This window comes from Populus alba, chromosome 6, assembly GCF_005239225.2.
Source record: "Populus alba chromosome 6, ASM523922v2, whole genome shotgun sequence".
NCBI lineage: Eukaryota > Viridiplantae > Streptophyta > Magnoliopsida > Malpighiales > Salicaceae > Populus > Populus alba.
Genome location: NC_133289.1, coordinates 20,007,117 through 20,023,149, shown reverse-complemented (window position 1 = coordinate 20,023,149; position 16,033 = coordinate 20,007,117). Strand labels below are relative to the sequence as shown.

At 32.5% G+C, this 16,033-nt stretch overlaps 2 protein-coding genes across 2 annotated transcripts; one reads left to right on the top strand and one right to left on the bottom strand.

Moving 5' to 3' along the window:
- Positions 1–1,102: 1,102 nt before the first annotated feature.
- Positions 1,103–2,209, bottom strand: LOC118030627 (ethylene-responsive transcription factor ERF017). Its single transcript, XM_035034804.1, has one exon. The coding sequence runs from the start codon at positions 2,070–2,072 to the stop codon at positions 1,452–1,454; it is 621 nt and encodes a 206-aa protein (XP_034890695.1). The 5' UTR covers positions 2,073–2,209; the 3' UTR covers positions 1,103–1,451.
- A 5,517-nt stretch (positions 2,210–7,726) lies between these two features.
- On the top strand, positions 7,727–10,407 carry LOC118030626 (protein WHAT'S THIS FACTOR 1 homolog, chloroplastic). Its single transcript, XM_035034803.2, has 2 exons — positions 7,727–9,469; positions 9,564–10,407. Exon 1 carries the CDS (start codon positions 8,104–8,106, stop codon positions 9,466–9,468), a length of 1,365 nt encoding a protein of 454 aa, XP_034890694.1. The 5' UTR covers positions 7,727–8,103; the 3' UTR covers position 9,469; positions 9,564–10,407.
- The last annotated feature ends 5,626 nt before the right edge of the window (positions 10,408–16,033 follow it).

Below are 16,033 nucleotides of genomic sequence, written 5' to 3'. Positions count from 1 at the left end.
GTATAAAAAAATTAAAAAAATTAAAAAAAAAAAGAAGCGAGTTGAATATCCTAAGAAAAGTGGGTTTGGTCCACCACGTCACCTGTAAAAAATAGATGGCTGGTGTAAAGAAAATCTAAGCATTCTAGAGCATTTTTGCCACGTGATATAAATGCAAGTTGTCTTCCAAGTTTTATATTATCTGTGTTCCAAAAAGCCATTGACGTCCATAGCTTGTTTCCACCTTCGCCATGGCCGGTTTCTGACCACCAATTCTCCTCTGCACGTCCACGTAGTTTCTCGCACACATCCGTGGCCGTGCTTAATTAGGCACAGTAGTTTATTTAGTTGAGCTCTGGTTTGACCAAAAGAATAATTAAGTCATGGTCATGAGTATTTATTATTAATTAAATAAAGGTAATTTAGCATATGGAATAGCACTCCTTCAAGATTATTTGGCTGCCGATTTAGAATCCTTTATGCATAAAATTCTTCTTGTTGTAGCGTGATTTTATCTTACAATTGGAAAGATGTAGTAGAAGTTTTGACCAAGTCTTATCGCCCGTAATTAAGTTGTTTTTAATGTTAAAATATTGGATTGAAATACATTTTTTGACTTGATTTATTTTTTGTTGTTTGTCTTGTTGGATAAAGATTAGCAAGTCTGATTTTTTATATACAAAAACTGACTTTATTTATTACTAGTAAAGAGTAGACACATCAGGGAGCACATAAAGAATAAATTTTAGATTACGATGTTACTAATATATTATGATTGGACTTGTTTTTATTTTTTTTTCAATTTATTAATTTTTTTCCAGTTATTATCTGAATAATTATTTTATTAATAAATCAATTGATTGTTATAAAAAAATATATTTTCACAAAGATTACTAGTAAAGAGTTTTACTTGAATGTGTGATGGATTGCTTTGATAGGTGAAGAGGTATGATTTTATTTTTATTTTGAAAGTAATGCTAAAAACAACCCGGATGTACCTGCTCCAATCGATATGACAGCCACGTCCTTAAGAGAAAAGATTGATTTGATCACGATTCACAAGTAAATTATATATATATATAGCGGAGATGTACTCGCGATTGAGAGTGCTGTTAGGCAATAGTAGAGAAAAAACAAGTTGCATTTCATGTTTATTAATTTGGACTGTTTAATTGGGACAAAAAATCATAGAAAAGAAACCTCGTAAAAGAATGGCTTCCTACAATAAATGTACACCATTATTTGTTTCAAAGGGTGAAAACAAATTGGTTTTTCCTATCTACTGGAAGATGGCACCAAAAAACTGGGCCACGTCCCTCTCTCGTCCCAGAACTTCTTCCTGGACTTGGAAAAACCAGAGCAACATTTATGTGAATTAAGCAGCATCAGTGACCCGGCAGCTAAAATTCGCCTGAATTCCTGACGTCTTCCAGTAGCTAGCATTGTTCTTCACAAAATTTGAATCAATCCCTTCAGAAGTTCCAAAGAAATGACGGGTGAGAGTAAGTTTCGTCTCCATTGTTATCATCCCCGTTATAATCAGGTGGCGGCGGCGGAGTAGAAGGGGGATAATAATCACCACCCATATGGTCCAGCCCATGATAGAGTCCGAAATCGGATGCACCCTCATTAGAATCCAACAAATTCAAAAACGACCAGTCTATAGTATCACTATCCATTTGTCCAGCCCCACAGTCAGACGATGATGATGTGTAATTCTCCACACGTGACGATGATTCACCTCCCATAGCAGTGGACGATGCTGGCTCTTCATTAGCAAACCTGGCAGCAACTTCTTGCACCTCTTGCGGGGTAAGTGACCGCCCGCCGGCAATGTCCGGTGGATTGTCAGGGAAATTGAACTGGGCGCCACTACCACGTAGGCAGTACAGGGCAGCGTCAAATGCACGCGCCGCCTTTTCGGGCGTGTCATAGGATCCTAACCAAATTCTCTCCCGGCTATTGGGCAGCCTAATTTCAGACACCCACTTACCCCATTTTCTCTTTCGAACACCCTTGTACTTGGGCTCATGAGCTCTATCAGACTGTTGCTCAGATGACACTGACGAGGATGGCGTTCCAGGTCTCTCCATTGTTTCAGCACAATCACTCTAAACACTACACCAAGCAATTAACTTGATCCAAAAACTTTAAAACCGGGACCAGTTTCGTTTTCTTGTTTTTGGTGGGATTGTGAGAATTGTGGTGGTGGGGGATAATGAAAATGGCGGCTCGAGCTGAAGGAATATATAGTGCGGGATGGGGTTTGAAAGTGGGAGGTCTTCTAAATTCTAACCGTGTTGATCGGACTGAGGGAGTCAGAGGGGGAGAGTGCGAGGGAGCGCGGACACTTGGGACGCGGTAGGGCCATAAACGAAGCTACGACGCGGGAGCATTCAGCCACAGGTCAGGTGTTTGATAGTATTTTGTTGAACTTGTGATAATTACATGTGCATGCAAATTGGGATGAGAGGAGCAGAGTGGGGTTAGGTGGTGGACCTCTCTTTCCGTGATGGCTTCGAAACCCATTCATTAGTATAAACCATGCTCTTAATTAGCTTATGTTATATATAATTACGAGGAGAAAACATCATATTTAATGAAATGGATATTATTATGAAATTATATTATAAACATAGAATTTCAAATCATAAAATATAGATTTTACCATATTTAATGAAAGAATTATAATTATGAATTTGAATCACTAATTATAAAACATCGATTGCAAGCTTAATAATAATAATAATAATAATAATTACTCGTGTTAATATATATTTAGCCTATACGACATTGATTTGGATCGAAGACATTTCAAACGAGTTTTAGTGCAAGCGAAGTTGTAATTTTCATATATTTTTCTATAGAGTAGGTGAATACTCGTTTTGTTTCTGCTTTTGAGGTACGGGGGGCTATAGTGGATTGAAGTTTCTTTTAACGTATTGAAGCATCCATACTAGTGCTTTTAATAATGAGTTTCACGTTATTGCTTCCATTTTAAATATAAAAAACAAAATCATTTTAAAAAAATATTAAAAAAACAAATTAAATCGTCTTCATACCATAAAAAAATTGATTACATCCTTGGAAGAAAAAAGAAACGAAAACTCTAATCTTGAAAGGAAAAATAAAATAAAAATCAAAAGCAGCACCAAACGAGCTGCTGGAAGGAGAAAAATCAATTCATTCTTTTAAATAACTCTATATCATTAAGATGTATATAAACAAATTATATTTATACTATTTAAAAAATCGGAAATGCCGTCGATATTGTAATTAATTTCATGGCGGGTTTTTGTCATGTAGTGGACAAGAAGGGAAGCTTCGGTGGTGCCCCCGCTGAAGGGCCTGTCTTTTTCTTGGTACAGCAGCGGGGCCACCATTTCTCTAACTTGTAATTAAAGAGTGCAGCAATTTGCAAGTAAACAGCTCGTTTGATATTGGAAACAGATCCAAGCTCCATTTATACTCTCTGTCATTTTAAATATCAGTATATATAAGAGACGATGCCACTACATCTCTAAGTTCAAACTCCACCTAAATTACTGGGAGGATCTTATGTTTATATTTTAAAAATCATCATTAGTTCTAAACTTTACCATGAAACTCTTTCAAATTCATAAAAATCTTAAACGTTATGTCTCTCGTATGTTTTTTTAAATGACAGGAGCTGCTTAGTTCTTGCATCATCAGAGCTCATCAGATTACGTGGGAGATTTCACCTGACGATCTCACCTCAACTTACTAAGGAGCAAACAATCGTACCTGTTTGACTTTACTGGAAGCAAGAAAAGAAAAGAAAAACATATATGTAGAGTAATAGTAAGTGAAAACGACAGTGGAGGAATTTGATTAGAATTGAAAATGGTGAAAAATCCTGGATTTCTAGAACACAGTGTGGCACTGATCAACGAACGCGTTTCCCAACTTGGACACTTAACCTGATCTGGCGCCCGCCCTCTCCTCCTCGTTTAAATAATGGGTCCGGACAACGTTTCTTTTGGTTGTTGGTTCAGTGTACAATGATTTATTGCATGGCCAAAACATGTTTTCTCCATTTAAGACAGGCATGCAAGATTAAAATTAAGTTCTTCCTTCAAATCCGAAATTATCTTCAACGTCAGCAGTCGATGATAGTTGCCCGGAAATTCTGCATAAGACGGAGGACTGTATGAACCCTAACTCTCTTGCATCATTGCATACGCAAAGTTGCAAATAGTATTCTGCTGGTCATGTGCTGTCACCAATTAAAAAAAACAACCGTTCGAAACGTACGGAGATGATTGAATGACTGATTGGTGACGGATAAGGATTTGAGTTAGTGACGCAAGCCTTTCAAATTAATTAGTACATTTGGGCATCTCTAATGAAAAAAACCTGGTTAAAAGAGTTAAATTATCAATATAGCATTAATTTTGAATAGTGTAATTTAGGTTTTTTTTTTTTTTTTTTTTTTTTACATGTGGTATTCAAATAAAAAAAATAATTTAACATTTCATTTTGTGTTTTTACATGGAATGAAGAAAGAGAAAGGGAAAGTTTAAATAGAAAAACCTTTGAAATCTTTAATCCATTCTATGGCTTTTCTAAAAAAACATACAGGAATGACTCTTTATTTTGATAAAAAAAGATTTTGGCATCCTATATACATATCACTTTAAAGATCCAAAATTAACAGATAAAAGGCTATTATGAAAATTAATATTCTTGCCTGTTCATATAGTTGTTATGTTAGAAATGCTCTTATTAGTTCTTTTCATTATTAAAAAATTAGCAAATACAAATGAAAACACCAACAGAAATCTTTCATTGTTATATTACGGTGATATTTATTGATCGAATTTTTCATTGTTAAATCCATTGGTAAACAATGACAAGAACATTCTCACATTGCATACCGAGGGATTGAAGTGCAAAAAATAAAATAAAAAAGCCAAACAATACGATGACATGTAGGTTTTACAGAGGACATAACTGATAGAATTAACTTGATGATAAAATTCATTCGTGAATATACCAACATAAAACTTCTGCCAGTATACACTGACGACATTACGTACGGTAATACAACGGGATTCAAGAAGGCAAATCATATGGTGAAGTGATATTTTTACCGATAAAATTATCGACGGAGTTATCATTAAAATAATATCGCCGGTCAATCCATTAATAATATTTAAATTATGACTTGGCGCTCGATCCTTCTCTCCCCTTTCCTCATTTCTACTTCTTCTTTGTGCATTTTTTACTGCAACAAACAACCACCCCCTCCCCTCAATCCCAACACAATCCAATCTCCCACAACAAAATATAGTCACCACAAAACTCGAGTTGTCAGCATTTATGTTCTGATTTGAATTATTCAAAATTGTTGGTTGGAATTGAATAACATCAACTGGTTTGTGGCATATATGTTGTCTATTTGCAAGATTAAAAATTTTAGGTAGCTTCCCATATAGAGGAGGTGTTGTCGAATCTTTTTTAAAACATAAAATTTGTTTATTTTTTTTTTCTGTAAATCTGTGTAGATGCTTAGGGGAAAATCAATCCCACGTCATGAGGACAAGATCATGGCTAGTTTTTCTAGCAGTGATAATGAAAACCACGAATCATTAGGTGCCGATTAAGCAGAGGTACCCGAGGCACATGCATCAACTCACCACGACATTGCCTCCTCGAGTGTGATGCCGCAACGTAGAGGGAGGTCCTTTCATAGTGTGATGATGTGATCCATTTACCCACAAGTACAGGCGCAGTGGAAGGATAACTTTTCAATGTAAGTTTGTTATGCTTTCACAACGACATGTTTAATAATTTTTTTAAAAAGTAATATTTAAAATTATCCAATTTTAGGTTTACAAACATTAAGACTTCCTGAACAATAACATCAGCATTTAAATCATCAATGAAAATTTTATTGTTTCAATGAAGCTAAGTTTCCAAACAGAAATTTAAAAACCTAAATGGAAACTGCAAGTCGATGTGTGGTTTTCAAGGTTTAATGTTAGTCGTTAGTGCTAACTTAAATTTTTTTAATTATGTTAATCCATTTACTCTATTGAAATTATTGAATTTTTTTATATAAATTTTTACTGCAATGGAATAATTTGAGTGGGGTAGAGCTAATGATAATATTATAAGGAGGGCTTGGAAGAATCACGTTGCAAAAAGGTAGCATCAAAATTAGGATAATTTTTTTTATTTTAAATATTAAAATTTTATTTGTCATTTACTTATAGATAATTCGTTTGTACCATATAAGTTGCATGATTTTTCTTACGAGGTGCAAAAGAAATCCAAAATATATATGAAAGAAAGCAATTTACCAGGTTGGAATGACATGGTAGTTTGACAGGATTTCAGGTCGCCATACATCTCATAGACTATATGAGTGGACTACATTTAACACATGAAGTCCATGCATTTCACGCGACGGTCTCAGCTTGGTGTGAGGATCCAGAGTTAGCAAATTCACAGTTCCATTACCATGCACATCAACTGCTCAGTTCCATTTGTTTCGCTTGCATAATAAATGGTAATATTCTTTTTTTAATTACATCTATTTTTTTAATTTTTGGGTTTTTATAAAGATATTTAACTGATAACATTTTTATCTGGCAAACTGCGATTCTTCGATGCGAGTAAAGCCCAATGAAGCTTTTTGTGGAAACGCATGTGTGGAGTGATGATTGCCAAAAAAAAATGCAATAGTTCGTGGATAGTCGAGCTCAACACTTTATGGTATGTTGGTTTTCAACCATTTTTTTCTTAAGTTATTACTTACTTGAATTTGATAAAAAATTTTTATTTTATTTCCAGGACATATATAATAGTTGGTTAAAGAGAGATACAAGGACAATTATTCAACTCACACATATATCAATTCAAATTTATAGTTGGAGGCAAGATTGTCATGTGTACAAACTTTCTAACACTACAATCAAGAACTTGTGGACAATCTATAGTGTTTTGACCATTGGATGTTCATAATTAGTTTCGAGCACTCAATCTCTAGAGTTTGTAGTCTTGTTAGATCAAGGAGTACAAGAACATACGACCCATCTCAATAATAAATATGAATGACTCTTTACAGATTATAAAAAACTCTATTGAGTAGAAATGAAGATGAGATCACATATAGGTGGTATATGTACACTTTCTTATTAGCCCAATGATCTCGGGGTCGACCAACCTTCTCCTCCTCGTCCTTCAACGCCGCCTCTATTCTAATTTTTTTTATATTTGAATGTATAAATATTTAAATTTGTAATAAATATTTTAATTTTATATTAATTGGATTTTTTACAATTTTTTTCTATTTCATTTTAAAACAAAATTAAAATTACTAAGGTTTTAGTCAGAAATCCCAGTACTTCCCTGCAGTTAACAAAAAAGTACTGCAATGAATTATTTTGACTTTATAAACAACGTCAACTTTTTGTGCTGGTGTTGTTGTGACGTAGAAATCAAAGACAATCGTTAATGTGTACAAGGGAATATTTTCAAGATAAATTCATTTGCAGCTGCGGGTCAAACTAATTTTTTATAATGTTAAAAAAATATTTGTTTTTAAATATGGTTTAATGGATAAATCTTGAAACTTCAAAACCTATTTGTTTAATTCTAATTTTCAGCTATCTAAGAGTGTGTGTTGGATATTTTTAAAATATTTTTTATTTTATAAAATTTATTCTTAAAATTAACAAATAAAAAATAATTAATACTAATCGTCTCCATGGCCCATGGATCTATTTTTAAAATTGGCCGTAGCATGATTTGGGATGGGAGGGCTTTGTTTTTAAAAAATGTTTGTTTAGTGGAGGATAATTTTGGTCTTGTGATCGAAACTTGGGTCTTTGGTCTCTCCTGGTTATCTCTTTTCTTGCAACAAATCAACAGTAATTTTTTTGGGCTTCTTTTCCAGTCAAGAACCTGTTCTCAGATTGACATTTATACAAACACTTTAGGAACACAATTCTCTCTTTTTCATTAAATTACGTTCTTTACCTTTTCACACCTCTCACGTTCCTCTTAACCTTACTTAAGGCAAGATTGCGACCTTTTCTCTTATTTCACTTGTCGCAATACATTTGTCTGAACTTAGAAACTCACTATACATTAATAATGGTTACGCAAATTGTTAGAACTTCAATTTTGAGCTATAAATCCAATGGGCCGCAGGTGTTTGCTTATTTGCCTGTGAGAAGAAAATGGCAAAGAGAAACTTTGTTGGGTTGGTTGCAGAATAGATTGATGACTACAAGTAAGCGAGTGCAGGATAGAAGCACCACGAAAAGGGTGCAGGATCTTGAAATAGTGACTGAGAAATGGAAAATAGTATCAAAGGTGAAGGCAGTGATGGAGATCTTAAATGAGGAGCCAGAGACGATAATCCCAGTAAGGAACCTTGAACGGCACAGGATTAAAATCAATCTGCCTAAACCCCATAAAATTTCGGACTTCCTTCGAAAATCGCCAAAGCTTTTTGAATTGTACAAGGATCAAAGGGGAGTGCTATGGTGCGGAATGACAAAAGGAGCAGAGGATTTAGTAGAAGAAGAGGGAAGATTAATCGAGGAGCATTCAGACAAAGTCGCAGAATATGTGACGAGATGTTTAATGATGTCGGTTGATAGGCGGCTTCGGTTGGATAAAATAGCAAATTTTAGGAGAGATTTTGGTTTGCCTGTTGATTTTAGGGATAAATGGGTGCATAGGTATCCAGAACTGTTTAAGGTTGTTAAGTTGGTTGATGAAGTAAGTTATTTGGAGCTTGTGTCTTGGAATCCTGATTGGGCCATCACAGAGTTAGAGAAGAGAGTATTAGGGGTGAATGAAAGCAGTAATCATCAGCCGGGAATGCTTTCATTGTCATTTCCTTTGAGATTTCCTTCTAATTACAAGAAGGTGTATAGACATCGAGAGAAAATCGACCATTTTCAGAAAAGGTCTTATTTGTCACCATATGCAGATGCCAAGGGACTTACTGCTGGGTCGTTAGAATTTGATAAGAGGGCTGTTGCCATTATGCATGAGTTGCTTAGCTTTACCCTTGAGAAGAGATTGGTGACTGATCACCTTACGCATTTTCGGAAGGAATTTGTGATGCCACAGAAGTTGATGAGACTTCTTTTAAAGCATATGGGGATTTTCTATGTGTCTGAGAGGGGGAAGAGATTTAGCGTATTTTTGACTGAAGCTTATGAAGGTCAAGAACTGATTGAAAAATGCCCTCTGGTTGTTTGGAAGGAAAAACTTCTGAGTCTTGTTGGTTACAGGGAGAAGAAGAAGAAGATTTTAACATTTGGCGATTTATCGGACTTGGAGGATAGTGTTTTGATTGAGAGTGGTTCTGAACACGAAAATATAAGTATGCATTTTGGGCGTGAGGACACGATGGTCGGTGTGGAAGATGCTTTACTCGCAGACAATGATGAGATGAATATCGGAGAATTTGGCCTCGCAGGCTGGAACAGTGAAAAATCTTGAGGTCATAAATTTAAACCTTTGTAGGTTTTTTCGTTCACTTAATTCGACTCTGAGTCATTATATGTTTATTGATGGAGTTCGTTTTTCTGCTATAGCTTATGAATGCCAAGCAGAGAGCTCTTCTTGTCATCTAGGCATTTTAATCCGGAAATTGCATACTGCCGCTGATCACTAATCAAACTTACCATTATTGCATTTTGAAAGACACAACAGCAATTCTACATATGAGGGGGGGGGGGGGAACAGAAGCTGTTGGCCCTTTGAATGCCTTGTATCAGATCATCAAAACTTGTCAGAAACAGAGGTAGTGACTACATATTGCAGAATTTGTTTTGCTATTTTTACTGAGTGCGATGTGCTGGCCTCTGAAATAATGCCATATAGACTGCAAAATAGATAATTAGCTCTCATTTTTCCTCATCAAATGAATGTGTAAATTTCTTAATGCTTAATGCTTAGAAATTAGAACAGTATGGTATTTCTAGAAGGCATGTGAGAGTTGCATTTTTTTGTTTATTTATTTTTTGGCTCAGTTTTGTTTTTCTTTATGCAAGATACAGATCCAATAACACAATATAATACAATGTTCAATCACTTCCCAGTCTGCTTTTGCCTATGGTGCCCAATTTCGTAACGGATCTGGTGCCTTTACTTGATTTAGAAATGAAGCCTTAACTGCTTGCTGACTTATTTGGAGACAGGAACAGTTACTGTAGTGAGATAATCGACTGCAAGTTATTATGAGGTGTGGTGCTGGTAACAAATTTAGGCATCTGTAGTAACATAGAGACCGTCCTAGGAAATTAGGGGCCAGACTTCAGAGTCGATCTGCAACTTTTGGGGTCTGTATATTGTCATTATGTCAAAATAAAACAAAAGGTCCACAATTCTGACTGAATTGGGACCTGTTTTTTGAATTGGACTGTGGTTTTTCAGCAAGACTCTCTCTGCTGTTGCTTGCCTTTTAAGCCCATAATCATGCCAATAATGTATATGCCTTGCATAATTAACTAGTTGTCATAATTTTGTTCATTGTGCATATATAATTTATTTATTTATATTTAATATTTATTTAATATTTGATTAATGAATCTAGAGTACATATAAAAATGTTTTGTAAAGAAAATTATAAAATTATTATAATTATGAGATTTTTACTATATCAAAGTATTGTTTTTACATGTTCCTGGTCAATGCTATATTAAGACTGGATATTAATTAGAGTTGTTGAGACTGATATATATTATGTTTTTTTTTTATTATTAAAAAAAACATTTGTTTTCAGAAATAGAGATAAAAGGGATACTTAGAACTAATATGCTGGTAGTAACTTAAATTAGGAGTTTGGAATTTCTATATTAAATTTCCATTCAAACATGTTTGTTTTGCATGGAAATATTGGACGATGAGTGCAATCATAGGCGGAGGCATGACAAAGGCTAGGGTGGGCTTTAGCCTAGATCAAGATTTTATCAATATTTTTTAACTAGTTTTATGTAAAAAAAAATTATAATTCTCAATTAAGTTATCAAAAAATTCTAAAATTTTGTGTGGAGCCTTCTAATATGATGCTTTAGCTTGGGTTAAAATTTCAGAATTTTTGGAGAAATTTAGAAATTTGATGAAAAATCACAATTTGATCAGTTTTACGTTATTGGATGTAATTTTCAATCCGACTATCAGATCGACTTGAAATTTTACGAGGGATCTTAAAATATATTAAATAAAATCTAGTTAAGAGTTAAGGATGAATAAAGTTTGGTAGTGCTAACAAAAAAAAAAACTGTCAAATAAAAGCAAAATGACTTATTAAGAGTAAAATGGTTATTTGGCATTAAAAAATACAACAAATTAACTCCTCCTTTCTTTTATATGTTGCCGACTGAGTAGAAGCAGAATAAAAGAAGAAAGAAAAGAAAATGCGAGAGAGAAATAGAAAAAAGTAAGGGAAAAACATAAAAAAAATCCAAGGAAAAAAAGAAGAAGTGAGAGAATAATCTTATAAACTAACAAAGTCCAACTTATAACTTTAATAGTGAGTTTATTTTTATTTTCGCTTTAATTTTATGTATTTTTAAATTTATTTTTTAATATTTTAGATAGTGTATTTAAATTAAAAATTTACTATTAATTTTAAAAATTTATATACATGAATTAATAATCAATCTTAAAACATATTTATATATTTATTTAATAGCCTATAGGATAAAAACATTTTTGGCTCCGCCCTTGAGTGCAATAATCATATATTTGTTTGAACAAAGTTACAGTGCATCTTCTCTGTTTGCCGTTGCTATATATATATAAACAAACTCCGGTGCAGAGCCACGGCTTTTCACCCAACTCACGAGAGCGAGCGGGCAGGCATGGCATCGGAAAGTCATGGTAGGCGCCGGAGAGTTAGTTACATATAACACCAGAAAGGATGCCGGTGCCATTGCCATTGCCTTTGCCTGCTTATGATATATATCATCAACGATGAGGTAAGAAGATACCTTCCGGATTCTGAAAGAGATGCTCTTTCATCATCAATGATCAGATATGGATATTCAACTGCTCTCGATAAAACGATCCACGCATCATCAAATTAAAGCGCTAGATTTCGATCTTACCTGGTCAACTATCCCTTCCGTTCACAAGGATCTTACATAGATATTGCGGATGCTTTCTCATATCGTCCACAGCTTCAGTTGGATACAAGTGCCCATCAGAACCTCGCCATGAAAAGCTGTGAACATAGCGTTCAAGTGGGGTAGCGTTGATCCAACTGCCAGGGCATTAATACTTGCTTTGAAAAATTTTGATGTTCTATGTTAAAAATAATTTTTTAAAAAAATAAAAAAATATTATTTATATATGTTTTGGTACAAAAAATTATTTGAAAAACAATTACAATCATGTTTCTAAACAAGCTTTTAATTTTTTTCTTGGAAGAAGGATTAAGTTTGATTATTTAATTTTTTTTTTGATGTAAGATTTTCTATTCTAAAATTTATTTTATTTTTGATGAAAAATCTTGAAGAATTAAAGTATTTAAATTAAATAAAATCGGACTTTTGTTATTAGTCCAGTTTTCAAACCAATAAGAGAAATTAAAATTGTTATACTGAATCGAATCGAATTGTGGTGTTTTGGTTTTTAATTAAATTTATAGACAAATAGTGCATCTAATAACTTAGAATTAATATTGGGAGTTTGCTTTAAATGAAACTTTTACCATCCTGATATTATCAAGATATATAGAAAAGTAAGATCTTGATGCTCAACGGCCTTGATGTGATTGGAAGGCACCATGTGCTGACATTACGAGGCAAGACAAAAAGCTCTGTGGATTTATACGAGAAAAAACAAGACAGGTCCTCAAACATCCCATTCAGTGTAACATTACAGTCATGAAGTCCCAGTGTAAGAGAAAAAAACAGAAGAAGACAATTTGAGTTCGGCAAATGAGATAAAATATGTTACCAACTTGATTATAAGTATCGGATCAAATTGGAAAAAAATAATAATTTTGGATATACCCGAGGTAGCTCGTGTCTCTTAAAACTGAAATAATACTTGCTAGCTAAAAATATCCATAATACTTGCTAGCTAATCACTGTTTATTCCATCCTGTGATGTAATATGATATATAGACTTAATGCAATAAGTTTTTTAAATAAAATTAGAATATATATAAGAATATCATTGACGAAATTTCTAATAAAGAAACCCTAACTAATAAATCAACACCCAACAATTTCTAATAAAGAAACCCTAACTAATAACTAGACAATTTATTCAAGTCATAATAAGACAAGATAAATATATGATTATATATATTTTTTATTAATTTAGGTGTCCGGGTCAGCTTGCGTGCGCCTCGATTAATCCTACGGGTTTTGAAATTAACGACCATGTAAATCTCCAGTGGCACTGAGATTTACGAGACTCGAATTGGTGATCTTTAGAGAGCAAATTTAGAGCCTGACCAGTTAAGTTACACCTCTTAGAGCTATAAATATATAAATATTTTTATTAGATCAACGTGGGTGTCAATGCCAACTTACACGCGCATTTACTAATCACACGAGTCCTAAAGTTAACGATAATATAAGCTTACAGTGGTTTTGAGATTTGTGAGACTCAACTAGTAATCTTTTAAGAGCAAATTTAAAACATAATCAGTTAAGTTACACTTCTCAAAATTTATATAAATATATGAATATTAATTGCGTGAGAGTTAGTGCTTGAATGGTAATTTTTTAATAAAAGCTTTCAGAATAACACAATTGCATCCTCTATTTGAGACAATGGTAGCAATGCTCGTGATGAACATTTCATATTTTGGTTGTCGACGGTTAACAAGGATTTAATTTCATGGCAGCTGCAAAGTTGACTCCATTTTGATTCAAGAATGTGATTGATCTAATCTAAAGTGGACCATACGCTTCTAACTGTATCTCAATCTCCTAATAAAACAAGTTGTTGCGTTATAAGAAATTACTCCTACCTAGTTTTTGTATGATGGAAACTTTACGTACGTGAAAATCATGAAATGGGTTGGTCCATAATGGTTTGACTTTGAGAACACCATCTTTGTTTTTAAATTCGGTTAAAATTTATTAATTTTTTTTTTATGATTTTTTTAAGTTATGTTATTTTTATTTTATTAAAAATAAAAATAATTAGATTAGTTACCATCAACCCATTTGATTCATGACTTTGAAACTTGCTCCAAGTTAACCTCCAATCAAGTTTAAAAACTACAACTCACTTAGTTATTTTAACTATTATGTGATGATGAAATTAAGAGGAAAAAAACTTTATTTTATAAATTATTTTAAATAAAAAAACAATCAAAAAAATAAAGATTAAATATGAAACGTAAAAAAGTTGAAAGGGGATGGGATGAAATTAAAAAATTTCAATTTTATAAATTATTTCAAATAAAATAAATAGCAGTAAAAAACAAGGATCAAATATGATAAATTAATAAATAAAAAACCCAATTAGAAAAAGGATAAAAGAAAAACAAATAACAATAAAAAAAACAAGGATAAAAGTTGATGTAAAAATAAAATTAAATCAAATTCTAATAGAAGAAATAAAAAAAAATTCAAAATAAAATATATAGTAATTAAAATATCAAAGATTGAATTTGATATAATCAACAAATAATAAGATTTTTATTTTATTTTTTTATAATTTTTGAAAAGTTTTTTCCATCCAAAATAAAATGAAAACATTCTATTAAAAACCAAACTAAATTAATTTTTTACCAAAAAAATATTTTCTCCTAACCAACTTTTCTAACTATAAATGAAAATTTAGATTTCATGAAATGAAATGATTCTTAGTGTTTGTTGCATAAACGTCTTAATTTATACACATTTCCAACGCCCAACCAAAAGAAAAGAAAGCATAAACAGCCTTGATGACCACTTAAATATGGCAGTTTAATTTAGCTAGATATGTACGAGAGATCAGTGGCAAGTTGTTTCCCTCTCCTGAAGTCTCCCTGTCCTTTCTGAGTAATGAGCTGCCATGGGAGGGCGAGCTCTGGTTTTTGGAGAAATGCATGTTCTTCGAAACCAAAAATCAGATGCATTGACCGCGCAAGGTAGCCAGCCAGGCGGCTAGTGGGGCATTTATTTGGGTATAGACAGCAGCTCGTGCCATCAACACCACTTTACTATGAAGACATTAATGCCATGCATGAACTCCTTTTCTCTTTAGGATGTACTGTGTATTATTAGCCTATGCGCTGTATTACAAGTCAATTTGAATTAAAAAACAATTAACATTAAAAAAATATTTTTTAAATAGAAAAAAATTTGAATTATATGAGAATTGTTCTGATATAATTTGAATAATTTAGCGAGTGTAAAAGTAACTTGAATGCTAGTAATAATATAATTTGACTTAAAAAAGTAATTAATATGATATTTTTTTATAACAAATATTTTTTTACAACAAGTCATGAGACTGGAATGATACAACAAAAAAAAATAATTATGAATCTCAATTTTCAATCAACCTAGTGTTAAAATATGAATTTAAAAAAAAAATTAAAAAAAATAACTCAATTTGACCCGAGTTAACACACTAAATCCGTAACCTGGACATAAATATGGAATAACCTCATAATAATTAAATAAAAAATATATGAAACTTAATCCTCGAAAAACTTAATTTTTATGGATGGGATTGAAATTAAAAAATCAAATAAAAAAGGACACAAAAAAATAACTTGAGTTACCCTACCAAACTCATAACCAGAGTTATGATAAAAAGATAATCTCATAAAAAACAAACCAAAATAAATCACGAAATCTAATTCTCCTTCAACTCAATGTTGAATGATAAAATTTTTTAAAAATAAATTGATAATATTGCTGCGGATATATTAAAAATTTATACAAAACTAATGTTAAAAAAATCATATAAAGAATTCATACAAATTTAGAAGATTAAGCATATTAGGTTAATATATACATATTTAAGGAATCACTTCCTATTATTATCATGGAAGTTACTAATATTATTAGAAAATAATAGCATAATTATTTAAACATCATCAAAA

Coding starts and splice junctions, on each gene's coding strand:
- LOC118030627 (XM_035034804.1), bottom strand. CDS start 2,072: ATGGAGAGACCTGGAACGCCATCCTCGTCAGTGTCATCTGAGCAACAG.
- LOC118030626 (XM_035034803.2), top strand. CDS start 8,104: ATGGTTACGCAAATTGTTAGAACTTCAATTTTGAGCTATAAATCCAAT.